Source organism: Sciurus carolinensis, chromosome 2 (genome assembly GCF_902686445.1).
Source record: "Sciurus carolinensis chromosome 2, mSciCar1.2, whole genome shotgun sequence".
Classification (NCBI taxonomy): domain Eukaryota; kingdom Metazoa; phylum Chordata; class Mammalia; order Rodentia; family Sciuridae; genus Sciurus; species Sciurus carolinensis.
Window position 1 is genome coordinate 79,000,672 of NC_062214.1, and position 16,790 is coordinate 79,017,461.

The 16,790-nt window shown below is 35.5% G+C and overlaps 1 protein-coding gene and 1 pseudogene across 2 annotated transcripts in view; one reads left to right on the forward strand and one right to left on the reverse strand.

The window, feature by feature from the left end:
- The window catches only part of Ube2q2 (ubiquitin conjugating enzyme E2 Q2), a 61,446-nt gene that overhangs the window by 32,681 nt on the left and 11,975 nt on the right, over positions 1-16,790 (forward strand). For both annotated transcript variants that reach the window (XM_047538873.1, XM_047538874.1), the window contains 2 exons: positions 535-625; positions 7,527-7,585. In XM_047538873.1, coding sequence (XP_047394829.1) covers positions 535-625; positions 7,527-7,585 — 150 coding nt within the window. The remainder of the gene's footprint in view (positions 1-534; positions 626-7,526; positions 7,586-16,790) is intronic.
- LOC124976124 (39S ribosomal protein L47, mitochondrial-like) lies at positions 10,076-11,441 on the reverse strand (annotated as a pseudogene).

A 16,790-nucleotide genomic window follows, 5' to 3' on the forward strand; every position in this document is an offset into this window, starting at 1 on the left:
GAGGCTACATTCAGGATGGCTTTAAATAAAACCAGATGAGACTATGATAACCCATTTATGTTTGAAATAGGAGATTTGGGTTTATTTATATGACTATTATATATATAACTTGTACACAAATTTAGATTTTTATTATAGTGATTTGATTTTTCATGGTTTTGTCAGTGACAGATTTCTCTCCTTGAACCCCTTGACTAACAATAGAATTTTAGGAAAGCATGTTAAAATGTTTTTGAGTTAATTCTTGAGAAAATCGGGTACATGTGACTGTTTTTAATTAAAATGACTGTTAACTTTGAATTCCCTTATTAGAATATATTTAGGGTACTACTATTTATTTTTGGCATTTATTCTCAAGGAACTAGAGACCACATTGACCTATTTTTCCTGGGGCTCTAGAGTGGCGTTAGAATTTCTCTGTGTGAAACTTACCCTGGAAGTTATGTTTTGGCTCTTGGACTGCTTCATATTTGAATTTAGTAAGAAAAATTCTCTAATTTTCTGTTTGAATTGGCTCTTGTTTTTTATTCTCAGGGTTGACCCTGATAGTCCGTTGCACAGTGATCTTCAGATCTTAAAAGAAAAAGAAGGCATAGAATACATTTTGCTTAACTTCTCTTTTAAGGTAAGAATTTAGTGATGAAACTACATATGTTTCAAATGGGAGTGTACATTTGTATAACTGCTTTGGAAAACTATTTGGTATAGAAGATATTTGCACCCTTTATTTCAAGAATTTTCTCAGCATATGCTTCACAAGAAATGAGTCCTCGGGCATTCCAAGAAACATACGTAAGAATGTTGAAAGTAGCATTGTTTATTAAAAGGCCCAAACAGTAAATAACCCAAATTTCAATTAAACAGAGAATTGTAGTATTCTTAAGAAGTAATACAGCTATATGCAACAAGATGGGTGAATCTTAAATACAGCGTTGAGCAATGGAAACCACATCTCAAACCTGTTGTATAGGATCCCATTTATGTAGAATTCAAAGATAGGTAAAAATAATATTGTATTGGGCATTCTCTGTGGAGGCACCATCACCCCAATGAGATAAAAAATTGGTCCTTGGTGTGAAAAAAAATCTATTATATGGTCCATAGCTCTCAGAACAAACAAAAATACAATTCTGTGGTGTCAAAAATCAGAGGAATTGGGTGGGTTGAAATTAGAAAAAAAAAAAATTCTAAATTTCTGGAGAGGGACAAAAATTAAAAGAAGGCTAAGAAATGCTGACATGGATTCATACCTGGGCAGTAAAACTTATCAAGAGCAAAGATGTGATTACCGTACAAGTTGGAATAAGGAGTCTATCTAGGAGTTGAGAGCTAAAAGGGCATCTGTGTGCTCCTTGGATACTGACTGTAGTCCTTCTTGAGCAGGGTGTTGGTTACATGGGTACATACTTTACAATAACTTATTAAGGTATACCTTTATATTTTATGCACTTTACTGAATTTATGATATTTAGCAGTTATTTTTAAGATAACTGCAAATATCTAAAAAGAGTAGCATAATAGAATCTAGATAAAATGTTAGTGATTTAATATAAAATGTAATGGCCTAGATTTTAAAAAATATTGAATCTTTTGATTAAAAACACTAGGAAGGTATCCTTAAGTAGTTTATATTTGAATTATATGGAGCTTTTTGATTGGTTCTTTTAAATTGAGAAGAAAAATTTATTCAGACATTGTCTAGCAGATATTTTTTTCCCCATTTCAATTAGGTGACTTTTATGCATTAGGTGATGGAGGGCTTTAGATCTAGCAATATCTAAAATATGATCCTAGTCTTCAAGAGCCTGTAGTCTTTCTGGGGGGAAATCAGTGTGATGAAGGCTATAGGCCATTTTTGGAGGTTATGGTGAAAAGTCTGGAATCACCTTTATGCACTAACGTTTGAGGTTTTAATGAAAGGGTATGATTGATCTTTGAAGATTTTTCTTTTTTATTAAATAGTCATTGTGCCTTTAGTGGCAGAGTTTGGAATAGGGTATATTTCTGGAAGATTAATTGGGGTTTATACTTCAATCTTAGCAAGAAGTGATGAAGAACTGGCAGAGGGTGGTGGTGACAGTAGGTAGATACATGAAGTGTTTTGAAGGAAGAAAACAAAGACATGAAAGATTAGTTTATTTATACTTAAAGAATGGCAATAAGTTTTTGAAAGTTTCTTTCTTAGGTTTTGTGTGTGTATATTCTTGTTTGGCATATATCTTATGACTGTACTTCTTGAAATAGCCTAAACTTTTAGGATTTTTCCTCAGTTTTGTTAATGCAGAAACTATTTCAGTTATCTCCTGGGTTGTTTTCCTAGAATGTGAGTTTGGTATGTATTTACTGAAGTTGATAATCCTCACTTTTACTGAATTTATATGGGGCAATGAATGAAATGCCCAAGCAAAACAAACCAGCAAACAAAACTACTGAAAACCAGGAAAGTATTTTTTAAAAAACAAAACCAAACCTCATGCAAAGTATTTTATCCTGAGAAAATCATCATTAAATCATATACTCAGATGCCCAACACCCAGCTTAAGAAATAAAAACCTTATCAGTACCTTGAAGCTACCCACTTTGTGCCCCTCCATTTCACTTTCTCCTTGGGAGCTATTTTTATTTTATTGATTTTGTGTGTGTGTGTGTGTGTGTGTGTGTGTGTGTGTGTATGTGTTGCTGAAGATTTGAACCTGGAGCACCCCAGGCAAACACTCTACCAATGAACTACATATCCAGTCCTTTATATTTTATTTTGAGACAGCTCAGTTGCCCAGACTGACCTCGAATTTGTGATCCTCCTACCTTAGCATACTGAGTAACAGATTACAGGTGTGGGAGGTCTTTTAACAGGAAAATGAAATCTTGGCCAGGAGAAATTGTGATGCAGGTAGTGTTTTCATTATTTTTTCCTGCCCCTAGGTAGAACTTCAGGGAGGGGACGATCTGGGAGGTAAATGGCTGAAATTCTATTGGATTTGTATTACTGGACCATGGCTCCTGACAGCAGAAAGAAGGGCCTTTTCTAGGGTTGGAGTGTTTAAGAGACCTGGGAAGAATGTGATTGTCCTGAGCTAACTGACCTTATGAAGAGGACCTTAAACTGAATTGCCAAGTTATTAGTATCGGGATTCACAGACTTTGGAGGATAGCAGGTATGACTCAGAAAGAAAGATTGACAGGAAGGAGCCAGAACTCTATATATGGTCTCAGATATCCACAGTCACAATGAGAGTCATGAATAATAAGAAAAATAAAACATGGAGAATAACATAAGAATGGGAATTGTACCTGGTTAGCAACTTTATAAATCTGTTCTGTGCTTTTTCTCCCCACTTTAGTACTAGGGATTGAACCCAGGGGCATTCTACCATTGAGCTATATCTCCAACCCTTTTTATATTTTATCTTGATACTTGTGAAGTTGCAGAGGTTGGGCCCCAAATTGCCACCATCCTGCCTGGGCCTGGGATTACACGTGTGTGCCATTGTGCTTGACTGAATACTACTTTAAAGGAAGTAATTTTTCTGGCTTTTCAGGTCACATCTGAGTCACTGAATTGAATTCTAAGTTAGTAAAGCATGGTTTAGTTAGACAAATTTTGGTTCATTTAGAGAATAGTAGCCAGGATTGGGAATATTCTATTCAATGTCCTAAAATTATTAAATTGTGAAATTGGAGAATATTGGGGTTCATGATAACTTGTCATCAGCTATTTGCAGGACTGTATATTTGGAAGCATTAGTTTTTTTGTTTGTTTTGTTTTGATGTATACAGGATATAAAACTAACAAGTTGAATTATAAAGAGGCAATTTTCAACTCAATATAAGGAAGTAATTTTTAACTATTTAGAACCATGGCAATGTCATCTTTCAAAAATAGTGTTCATCTTTAAGAGTAGCTTACAAGGCCAAGAAATTGGAAATTAGATAACTTTATGAGATCTCGTAAGCCTGAGATTCTCCGTTTCTGAGTTAGTTAGTATACTAAGCTTCTATTTAACAGGAACCCTCAAACTTTTATATTCACTGAAGAATTCCCTTTTATTTTTGAAAAATCTTGATTAGTTGAATTCCAGGGTATAGCATTTATGGAGCAGAATTCTCAGGTTTTGATGCACAAAAATTATTCTGAAGATCTATTTAAAATGAAGATAGTTCTCAAAAGAGATTTTGTATTCACTCATTTGGTATCCCATATTAAAAGATCCAAAAAAATAGAAGATTAAATGAGATTGCACTTTACCACGCTTTCCATTTACGCCTTTCATTATGTTGTTAAATTATGAGTAAATGGCGAACCCTTATTTGAAAGTAGGTGACTATCATTATGGTGGTATCTTTGTGTAGGTAGATTTTTCTTTCCAACTTGCAATAGAAATATAAGGTTATCCAGTTTAACCACTAGAAGTGTGCTTTATCTTCTGTTAGTAGGATTGAATTTTCATAATTTTTATTCCTCAGAATCTTACTTGAGGGTAGGCAGAGGGTGTGAGGTAAAGTAAGTTACTGAAATTATGCTGCTGCTTCCTCTCGGTGTTATTATTTCCTTGGAAATAACTGGATGAGACAAATATTTGTTTGGATCTCTTATCCTCAAATTTCTTTTTTTTTAAAGGCATTAGTTTCCTTTAATTCCATTTTGTTTTAATGTAGACATTGGAGATAATTTCTCTGACTTCCTGTCATGTCTTCATTAGAGACAGTATGCCATCTCCCTATCTGACTGCTCTTAAGGGAGTGAGGGGCAGCCTTGGTCTTTTGGTCAAGGGACTGACCTCTAACTCTCTGCTGTCTTTGCTTCAGTTCATTGAGGGGAAAAGCTCTTACTCAGGAAGTAGTTTCCAGAATTGAGAGTTTGAAAAAGAGTGTGCTTGTTAGCCTGAGAAGTTGCCAGGGTTTCTTTTTCCTCATCATCTTCTTTTTTTGTATGTTTTTATGAAGTCTGGTGTTCTTTGACTTTTTTTCTTTCTTTTAGTATTGAGGATTGAACTGAGGGGTGCTCTAACCATTAACCTACATCCCCAGTACTTTTTTTTTTTTGTACCAGTGATTGAACTTGGGGGGCACTCAACCACTGAGCCACATCCCCAACCCTATTTTGTATTTTATTTAGAGACAGGCTGCTTAGCACCCTCACCATTGCTGAGGCTGGCTTTGATCCTCCTGTCTCAGCCTCCTGAGCTGCGGGGACTACAGGTGTGTGCCCCTGTGCCCGGCCCCAATCCTTTTTATTTTTTATTTTGGGCCAAGGTCTTGTTAAATTGCTGAGGCTGGCCTTGAATTTAGAATCTTCCTGCCTCAGCCTTCCAAATCACAGGGATTGCAGGCATGTACCACTGTGCCCTGCAGTCTTTGACTTTTAAGTGAAGCAATTAGTCCATTACGTTGTGTTATTGCTGATATTTGGGTTTAAATCTACCATTTTATGGATGGTTTTTAATATGGATTTCATGCTTTGTTTCTTTTTCTCTTTAATTTTTTTATGCCACTTTTTATTTCCCATCACTCCTGCCTTGGTAGTTGTATGTTCTCTTACTCTTCCTTCTTACCCTGCAATTACAGTATGTATATCCTTGCCTAGTCAAAGTCTAATGTAAATTTGTTAATATGTATTTCTTCGTTGTCAGTAAAAGAACTTTGGAACACTTTTGAGTTCATGTACTCCCTGCCTCATACTGTTATTGTCATGCATTTTAGTTCTGTACTTAACTAAAATCCTATACTTTTTAAATAACTAATATTCAGGAGGATCTATCTGCATATTTACAACTTTCATATTCTTTATTCTCCCAGGTTCTTATTTGGCATATTTTCTCCTACCTGAAAATATTCTTTAGAATTCCTTACATTGTGGGTCTGTGGATGGGAAAATGTCTTTTTATTTCATTTCAAAGTGTTTTCATTAAGTCTGAATTTCTAGGTTGGCAATTCCTTTCTTTCAGTACCTTGAAGAGACCATTTTTTTTTATGGTACGTAGACTATTCTTTCTCTTGAAGTACTTACAGTGGTTAAAATCTAGTGAAGTCTTTGGTTTTAGAAAATTCTAACTAGTTCTTCTGTTCTGGTCTCCCTTCTCCTTCTAGGACCCAGTATGTGATAAAACTTCATATTGTCTTGTTACTTTCTGCTTTTTGGTCTTTTCTAGCTTCATTCTGGATATTTCTGACCTATTTTCCTAATCACAGAATTTTTCTTCTGTAGTTAAACTCATCCATGAAGTTACTAATTGCAGTTATTGTATGTCTCATTTTCAGAATTTCCATGAGATTCAAATTTATAATTTGCAGTTCTCTGCCAGGTTTTCAATCTTGTCTTTTCTTGAAACTAATCAGCATTATTTGAAAGCATGCCTGCTAACTATTATCTCTGTCCCTTATGGTTTTGTCTGTTACTTTCTGATAATGTTGTCTTTAGGTCCTGTGTGCTAGTTATTTTCTATTTTTATGTATGTGTGTTTTTTTAAAAGAATATTTTTAGTTGTAGATGGACATAATACCTTTATTTATGTGGTGCTGAGAATAGAACCCAGTGCCTCACACATGCTAGGCAAGTACTCTTATCACTGACCTACAACCCCAGCCCTGTATGTATGTTTTTGGTACCAGGGATTGAACCTGGGGTGCTTAACCACTGAGCTGCATTCTCAGCCCTTTTTATTTTTTTATTTTGAGACAGGGTATAAGTTGCTTAGGGCTCACTAAGTGGTTGAGGCTGGCTTTGAACTTGTAATCCTCCTGCCTCAGCCTCTGGAATTATAGTTGTGCACCACCATGCCCAGTTTGACTAGTTATTTTCAATGATAGATGTTACATATAAAAAAAATTTGGAACTGATTTTAAGCCTTTGGCAGTGTTATTCTCCTGAGAGGATTTACATTTTCCCCTGTCAGGGACTTGGAACCCAGAATAATTAGGGATTGGGATGATTTAAAGTTGAACTTGATTCCTGTCCAGAGCAGTTTGTCTTTTAGGATCCCAAACTAAAGTGTAAAAACCTCATCGGTGCCTTTCCTTGGGGGATTCTGAGCTCAGACTTTGATCTCCCTATCCCTAAGTCTGTGAGTGCTACCCAGTTTGTGAATCTCTTTATCTTTCTCTCCTGTAGTTTGGTGGTGGTGGTGATTGGGGCAGGGGCAGGAGGACTAAGGGAAAAACAAACCTGCTCCCCCCCTTTGCTTTTTCTTCCCACATTTAGCCCTGTAATTGTGACATTTTGTCCACCCTTTCTAGTTATCAGTCAGAAAATTGATCTATTATTATTGGAGTGATTCTTTTAAAGAGGTCTGTTGTAAGTAGAATCACTTCATATATTTTATAAGTTTACCAAAACTGTGTTTTGGTCCTGATCTTAAGTTCATTTTTCTTTGCTTTGGTTTTTGTTTCATCTTATTTCTTGGTACTGATTTTACTGTTATCCTTATCAGACACCAAATATATGCATTCTTTATAGATCACTTTAAAATCTTCTAAATGTATAATATTAACGATGTTCTTGAAATTAAACTTGCTCATTTCCTTTTTAGGATAACTTTCCCTTTGATCCTCCATTTGTTCGAGTGGTATTACCTGTTCTCTCGGGAGGGTAAGTTTAAGTGATTACTTATTTTTGATCGTGTGCATCAGAATCATTTGGAGAACTAGTTAAATTCTACGGACCTCCATTGCTAGGCTACTACCACATGGTTTCTGATGTAGCAGTTCTGTGGTGGGACCTGAGAATTTACATTTCTAGGAAGTTGATATTGCTGATTTGGAGCCCACATTCAGAACCAGTAGTATAAATTGTTAAGTTGTTTATGGGTAGAGTTTTTAATGATTCCATTATTTACCATTTACAAGTTTTTTTCAAATATAAATTGTGATTGAGGATGTGAGTTATGATCGGAGAGTGATTCCTACATGCTGATGATCCATCCTAAGTGGTATTTCTGGGAGTAATCACAAGTTATAATCACAAGTTATCTCATGGGCCTGTGGAACTGAGCTCAGACTTTGATCTCCCTATCCCTGAGTCTGTGAGTGCTACCCAGTTTGTGAATCTTTTTATCTTTCTCTCTTGTAGTTTGGTGGTGGTGGGGAGGGATGACTAAGGGAAAAAGAAACCTGCTCCCCCCTTTACTTTTTCTTGCAAAAAGCAAATTGCAGTTTAGTTACAGTTTAGTAGTATCAAATGGATTGTCAGAGTTTTATTGAAGTTTATATTGCTTCTTTTTCATGGTTAGAGTCTTATGGAGAATGGGGAAAACATAATATGTACCTAGGTTAGTTATGAAATGTTCTGTAGATCCACAAAGCAGGAGCAGCTAAACTAATTTTGATCATTTTCAGATGGATATTTTTCACTTTGTGAGATAATATATATTATAGTGATAAATTCTAAAAAATATCCAGTCCTAAGTCAATCATTTCTGTGATTTGAGATAATGATAGTTAACATTAAGGTAAAAAATATGGGTGACTAAGAGACTTCATAACCGTTCTCAGAAATGATCTGCTCCTAACTTATACAGTATGTACATGCTTATTTCTGTTTTGGGGGGAATCAAATCATGTGAAGTATTGTTTCTCAGTAGAGTCAGAATGTTTTAACTGTGATATTGATACTATAGAATAGTTACTAGACATGGTTTCTGTCTAAAGCTCAAGTAAACCAAAGTATGACTTTATAAAAATATTCAGTGTTTATGGGTGTGCTGAGCCCATTTGACTTCTTTAACACAAATACTATTGCTTTTTAAGAGTTTACTTACCTGATAACCTGTAGCCTAGTCCTTTGCCATATCTCCCAGAATGTTCTGTGAATGCTGGTACAGTGGTATGTTAATAGGTATTTGATTCAAAAAGATTATAGGGTTTTGGGAAACCAGGCTCACAATATTCATTACCAATATGTCTTAGAGCCTTAAAGTGACTTTCCAAGAAGATGTTAAAAAGCAGCTTTTCCCAAATCTATTTAACTAATAATTATTTTACCCCACATCTCAGAGGATAGGGTCCTCTAGTTTTCTTTTTGAGAATGCTGCTTCATAAGAAATCTGAAGTTCTAAGTGACTCCCAGGTGTTTCCTGCTACACAGCAATAAAAATTGAAGTAATTCTTTGGATAGACCTTAGGAATCTAAAAATCCCTATTATAAAAGCTGGGTTCTTTGGGATAAGCTATTACAAAGTTGATCACAAATGTACTGTTAGGATAGGATAATTGGAGTTCACAGGGTACTTGAGCATGAAACAGATATTAATAATTATGTTAAGCTTCATTTTGTTAACCTTTGAAGTTCCCTAGACTGTTTTGGTTTAGGCAGTAAAAGTGCTTTTTCCTATTACGAAGCCTCATGATCAGTTTTGGAAGTGGAATGTTAGATAATCCAACCAAATATTTACATATACAAAATAAACGTACAACTGAAAAATGGAAAATTTTAACCTGTGTCTCTTGCTTGCGATACCATGTTTTTTCTATTTGTCAAGCCATGTTTCTTATGATTTTTGTAGTTTAAATAGTGCTGACATAAAAACTCATACTTGCACAGCATCATGGATGGGTTATAGTTTTTTGTTCTTTTACTTTCTTCCTTATGGTAAGCAGACTTAATCATGGGTATTGAATTCATCTTTCATCGAGTGGTCCAGAAGAGGGGAATAACAGTAAATAAAATGTCTTAAAAAGATAAATCTGTGATGGTAGAAGAGACTACAAGACAAATCATGCTTACTAAGCCTAGAAGGATGTAACACTAGTGAGATCTGTTGCTGCTGGCTTAAGGGAAGTGAGAGCCCAAATTGGTATGGGAATGGAAAGAAGAGTTAAATATGCAAGGTCTTTTGAGGCAGAATCAAAATGACTTGGTCCTCATAGTTACCTGTTAAATGAAGAGGAGGAATTATTGATTGACATAAGCTGACCTAAAAAGTTTGAAATGCTAATAAAACACAGAACTTGAACTTTCAGAATTGAGCAGTTTTTATTCCATATACTTAATATCTGATGTCTTTTATTTACTACTCTTTCTTTTTTTTTTTTTTTTTCCAGAATTTGCATGCCATGTTTTTAACCTCTCAGAACAACTGTGATAGTCATTTGATCAAAAGCACAATTTCTTTATAATAAACCACTTAACATATATTTAGACTATTATACAAGAAAGACAAATGGTAAATTAACAGGTCAGACATTTTAGACAGAACTTGACTTCTGAACTTCAGAAAGATGTGGGAACTTTTCTTGAAGACGTTTTTCTTCTCTAAACTTTGCTTTCTTGCTTTGAGGCTGGCTTGTTTTTCAATCCTCAGTCTTAAAATGATCCACATAAGGCATTGCGAAGAATCGTTTCTTATTATATCTTTTGTTTAGGTGCCAAGGGATAGGCCACTGCTTGAACTTGTGCCAGATGATTTTTCCAAAGATGTCTCTTCTCCAAGCACCAGGTCTAGCTCTTTCCTGACCAGTCTGAAGAAGCCTCAATGCATCTTCTCTTTCCTGGACAACTTTATCTAATGCATCCATGGAATCAACCTCCTTTTCTAATCGTTCTGGACTTGGCATAGGCAATCTCTGCCTCTTGGCCTCCTGCTCGAGAGTTAGAAGCATGTTTCTTTTTTTCAGTAGGACATACCAAAGCTTATGTAAATCTTCATTACTTTTGTTCCTTAACTGCTGACAAGTCCAAGCAGCTCCAGATTTTACTTTTTCTTCTCCCCAATTCTTTGGATCATCAAAAAATTCTTCGAGTCCTTTCCTTGACAATGTGGTATGAAGGAATCTACACTGGTAAAAGGAAGTGATATTTGGCACATTCTTAGGTAGTAAACTAAAAGAAAACCTGCACCCTGTGCTAGCCAGGACCTTCGGAGTCACTAATCTTCAGTACCGCCGAGAGACTTCTCCAGATGAAGGCTACATTGGCCGCAGCCATTTTTTCGCATAATTAAGCAACTACTTCTGTTTCATGTCATAGCTAAACTTTGAAATAACAGTGGAGTTGTGATATAATTCACATACAATAAAACTTAACATTTAAAGTATACAGTTTAGTTTTTGGTATATTCATAGTTGTGCAACCATTATCACTATCTAATTTCAGAAACCTTGTACTCATTAGTAGTCATTTCCTATACCCTTTTCTTCCACACCACTGACCCTGGCAACCACTAATTTACTTTGTGTTGATGCAGATTTGCCTATCCTGGCTGTTTCATATAAATAGGATCATACAAAACATGGCCTTCTGTGACTGGCTTCTTTTATAAAAACTAAAAAAACAATGCTTGAAGAGGGTAAATTTAGGGCATTGTTTGTCATAAAAATTGAGCAACTAAAACATTTTAAAGTTAAGAATCCTGCTCTGCACATGTATGTGACATATTATTCTTACATGACTCTCAGATTAATTTTTTTCCTAGGGTTCATGAACTTTTATTTTTATTGTAAACAAATGGGATACATGTTGTTTGTACATAGAGTAACAGCATACCATTTGCGTAATCATACATTTACATAGGGTAATGATGTTTGAATCATTTATTTTTTCCTCCCCACCCACCCCTCCCACCCCTCTTTTCCCACTATACAGTCCCTCCTCCCTCCATTCTTGCACCTCTCCCACCCCCCATTTTGTGTCATCATCCACTTATCAGCGAGATCATTTGTCCTTTGGATTTTTGAGATTGGCTTATCTCACTTAGCATGATATTCTCCAATTTCATTCATTTGCCTGCAAATGCCAAAATTTTATTATTCTTTATAGCTGAGTAATATTCCATTGTATATATATACCACAGTTTCTTTATCCATTCATCAATTGAAGGACATCTAGGTTGGTTCCACAGTCTGGCTATTGTGAATTGAGCAGCTATGAACATTGATGTGGCTGTATCTCTGAAGTATGCTGATTTTAAGTGCTTTGGGTATAGGCCGAGGAGTGGGATAGCAGGGTCAAATGGTGTTTCCATTCCAAGCTTTCTGAGGAATCTCCACACTGCTTTCCAGAGTGGCTGCACTAATTTGCAGCCCCACCAGCAATGTATGAGTGTACCTTTTTCCCCACATCCTCTGCAACACCTATTGTTGCTTGTATTCTTGATAATCGCCATTCTAATTGGGGTGAGATGGAATCTTAGTGTAGTTTTGATTTGCATTTCTCTTATTACTAAAGATGGTGAACATTTTTTTCATATGTTGGTTGATTGCTTGTAGATCTTCTGTGAAGCATCTGTTCATATCCTTAGCCCATTTGTTGATTGGGTTATTTGTATTCTTGGTGTAGAGTTTTTTGAGTTCTTTATATATTCTGGAAATTAGTGCTGTATCTTAAGTATGAGTGGCAAAGATATTCTTCCACTCTGTAGTCTCTCTTTGCATTGCTAGTTTCCTTTGCTGAGAGAAAGCTATTGAGTTTGAATCTGTCCCAGTTATTGATTCTTGCTTTTATTTCTTGTGCTATGGGAGTCCTGTTAAGGAAGTCTGATCCTAAGCCAACAAGTTGAAGATTTGGACCTACTTTTTCTTCTATAAGATGCAGGATCTGTGGTCTGATTTCAAGGTCCTTGATCCATTTTGAGTTGAGTTTTGTGCAGGCTGAGAGATAGGGGTTTAAGTTTCATTCTGTTGCATATGGATTTCCAGTTTTCCCAGCACCATTTGTTGAAAAGGCTATCTTTTCTCCATTGCATATTTTTGGCACCTTTGTCTAGTATGAGAAAATTGTATTTATTTGGGTTTGTGTCCCTGTCCTCTATTCTATACCATTGATCTACCTGTCTGTTTTGGTGCCAATACCATGCTGTTTTTGTTACTATTGCTTTGTATGCTTTGTGGTATAGTTGAAGTTCTGGTACTGTGATACCCCTGTTTCATTCTTCCTGCTAAGGATTGCTTTAGCTATTCTGGGTTTCTTATTCTGCCAGATGAATTTCATGATTGCTTGCTCTATTTCTGTAAGGTACATCATTGGGATTTTATTTGGAATTGCATTGAATCTGTATAGCATTTTTGGTAGTATGGCCATTTTGACAATATTAATTCTGCCTATCCAAGAACATGGGAGATCTTTCCATCTTCTAAAGTCTTCCTCAATTTCTTTCTTCAATGTTTTGTAGTTTTCATTGTAGAGATCTTTTACCTCTTTGGTTAGATTGATTCTCAAGTATTTTATTCATTTATTTATTTTTTGAGGCTATTGCAAATGGAGTTGTTTTTCTCATTTCCCTTTCAGCTGTTTCGTCGCTTGCGTATAAAAATGCTTTAGATTTATGCGTGTTGATTTTGTAGCCTGCTATTTTGCTGAATTCATTGATGAAGTCTAGAAGTTTTCTGGAGGAGGTTTTTGGATCCTCTAAATATAGGATCATGTCATCCGCAAATAGTGACAGCTTAAGTTCCTCTTTTCCTATTCGTATCCCTTTAATGTCTTTAGTCTGCCTAATTGCTCTGGCTAAAGTTTCAAGGACATCGTTGAATAGAAGTGAAAGAGGACATCCCTTTCTTGTTCCCATTTTTAAAGGGAATGGTTTCAGTTTTTCTCCATTAAGAATGATGTTGGCCATGGGCTTAGCATAAATAGCCTTTATAATGTTCAGGTATGTTCCTACTATCCCTAATATTTTCTAGTGTTTTGAGCATGAAGGGGTGTTGTATTTTGTTGAATGCTTTTTCTGCAACAATTGAAATAACCATATGATTCTTATCCTTAAGTCTATTGACATGATGGATTATGTTTATTGATTTACGGATGTTAAACCATCCTTGGATTCCAGGGATGAACCCCACTTGATCGTGGTGCACAATTTTCTTAATATGTTTTTGGATATGGTTTGCCAATATTTTGTTAAGGATCTTTGCATCTATATTCATCAAGGATATTGGTCTAAAATTTTTTTTCCTTGATGTGTCTTTGCCTGGTTTGGGTACGAGGGTGATATTAGCTTCATAGAATGAGTTCGGTAGGGTACCCTCCTTTTCTATTTCCTGGATACTTTGAGAAGTATTGGAATGAGTTCTTCTTTGAAGTTCTTGTTGAACTCGGCTGAGAATCCATCTGGTCCTGGGCTTTTCTTGGATGGTAGATTTTTAATGACTTCTTCTATTTCATTGCTTGATATTGATCTCTTTAAATTGTGTATGTCCTCCTGGTTCAGTTTGGGAGGAGCATATGTCTCTAGAAATTTGTCAATGTCTTTGGTAGTTTCTATTTTGTTGGAATACAGATTTTCAAAGTAGCTTCTCATGTTCTTTATCTCAGTGGTGTCTGTTGTGATATTTCCTTTTTCATCACGAATTTTAGTAATTTGAGTTTTCTCTCTCCTCTTTTAGTGTGGCTAAGGGTTTGTCTATTTTGTTTACTTAAAGAACCAACTTTTTGTCAATTTTTGAATTGTTTCCTTTGTTTCAATTTCATTGGTTTCAGCTCTGATTTTAATTATTTCCTATCTTCTACTACTTTTAGTGTTGATCTGTTCTTTTTCTAGGGCTTTGAGCTGTAATGTTAGGTCATTTAGTTGTTGACTTTTCATTCTTTTCTGGAATGCGCTCCATGCAATGAATTTTCCTCTTAGTACCACTTTCATAGTGTCCCAGAGATTTTGATATGTTGTATCGTTGTTCTCATTGATCTCTAAGAATTTTTTTATCTCCTCCCTGATGTTTTCTGTTATCCATGTTTCATTCAATAGCATATTATTTAGTTTCCATGTGTTGGAGTAATTTGTTTTTTATTTTGTCATTGATTTCTATTCTCAGTCCATTCTGATCTGATAGAACACAAGGCAGTATCTCAATTGTTTTGCATTTCCTAAGGGCTGCTTTGTGGCATAACATATGGTCTATTTTCGAGAAGGTTCCATGTGCTGCTGAGAAGAAAGTGAATCTGCTCGTTGATGGATGGAATATTCTATATATGTCTATTAAGTCTATGTTACTGTGTTATTGAGTTCTATGGTTTCTTTGGTTGGATTTTGTTTGGAAGATCTATCTAGTGGTGACAGCGGTGTGTTATAGTCACCCAGAATTATTGTGCTGTGGTCTATGTGATTCCTGAAATTGAGAAGGATTTTTTTGATGTACAGGGATGCACCATTGTTTGGGGCATAAATATTTACTATTGTTATGTCTTCCTGATTTATGGTTCCCTTAAGCAGTATGAAATGTCCTTCTTTATCCCTTCTGACTGACTTTGGCTTGAAGTCCACTTTATCTGATATAAGGATGGAAACCCCCGCTTTTTTACTGAGTCCATGTGCGTGGTAGGTTTTTTCCCATCCTTTCACCTTTAGTCTGTAGATGTCTTTTCTATGAGATGAGTCTCTTGCAGGCAGCATATTGTTGGGTCTTTCTTTTTAATTCATTCTGCCAGTCTGTCTTTTGATTGATGAGTTCAGGCCATTAACGTTCAGGGTTATTATTGAGAAATGATTTGTATTCCCAGTCATTTGGCTTATTTTTGGTTTTTAAGTTGGCTTGGTTTCTCCTTTGAGTGGTTTTTCTCTAAGGTAGTTCCTCCCTTTGCTGACCTCCATTGTTTTTCATTTCCTCCTCATGGAATATTTTGAGAACATTCTGTAGTGCAGGCTTTCTATTTGTAAATTCTTTTAACTTTTGTTTATCATGGAAGGATTTTATTTCATCTTCAAATCTGAAGGTAAGTTTTGCTGGGTATAGGATTCTTCGTTGGCAACCATGTTCTTTCAGAGCTCGAAGTACGTTGTTCCAGACCCTTCTAGCTTTTAGAGTCTGGGTTGAGAAGTCGACTGCTATCCGTATTGGTCTCCCCCTATATGTAATCTGATGCTTTTCTCTTGTGGCCTTCAAAATCCTATCTTTATTTTGAATGTTAGGCATTTTCATTATAATGTACCTTGGTGTGGACCTGTTGTTATTTTGTGCATTTGGTATTCTGTAAGCCTCTTGTATTTGATTTTCCATTTCATTCTTCAAGTTTGGGAAATTTTCTGATATTATTTCATTGAATAGGTTGTTCATTCCTTTGGTTTGTATCTCTGTGCCTTCTTCAATCCCAATAATTCTTAAATTTGGTCTTTTCATGATGTCCCATAGTTCTTGGAGATTCTGTTCATGATTTCTTACCATCTTCTCTGTTTGGGCAACTTTATTTTCAAGATTAAATATTTTGTCTTCATTGTCTGAGGTTCTGTCTTCCAAGTGGTCTAGTCTTTTGGTGATGCTTTCCATTGAGTTTTTTATTTGGTTTATTGTTTCCTTCATTTCAAGTATTTGTTTTTTTTTTTTTTTTTTTTTTTTTTTTTTTTTTTTTTTTTTTTTTTTTTGAGAATCTCTTTGTTGAAATGATCTTTTGCTTTCTGCAGTTGCTCTTTCAGCTTACTGGTATTATCATTCATTGTCTGCATTTGCTCTCTTATCTCATCCTTCACTTCGTGAATCATCTAAATCATGTATAATCTGAAGTCCTTTTCTGACATTTCTTCTAACATACTGTCACTGGATTCTATTAATATAGAATCTAGTTTTGTTTGGATCATTTTCTTCCCTTTTTTTTTTCATGTTGTTCATGTATCTTCCCTTCTAGCAGTGCAGATCTGGGGTATTGCAGATTTCCCCCTATAGGCTTATAGTGGCCCTATGGGTTTCCAAAACCTTTTCTTTAAGGGGAGATCAATATTAGCAGTGCCCAATTCAGACACTATGCAATCCTAGACCAAATAGCCCCTATGAGGACAATAACAAAATTGTCATAATAAATAGAATGAGTTCAAATATTATCTTCAGTAAAACAAACAGATTTGCAATAAGGTCTGCAGTTTCTAATGGAGGAC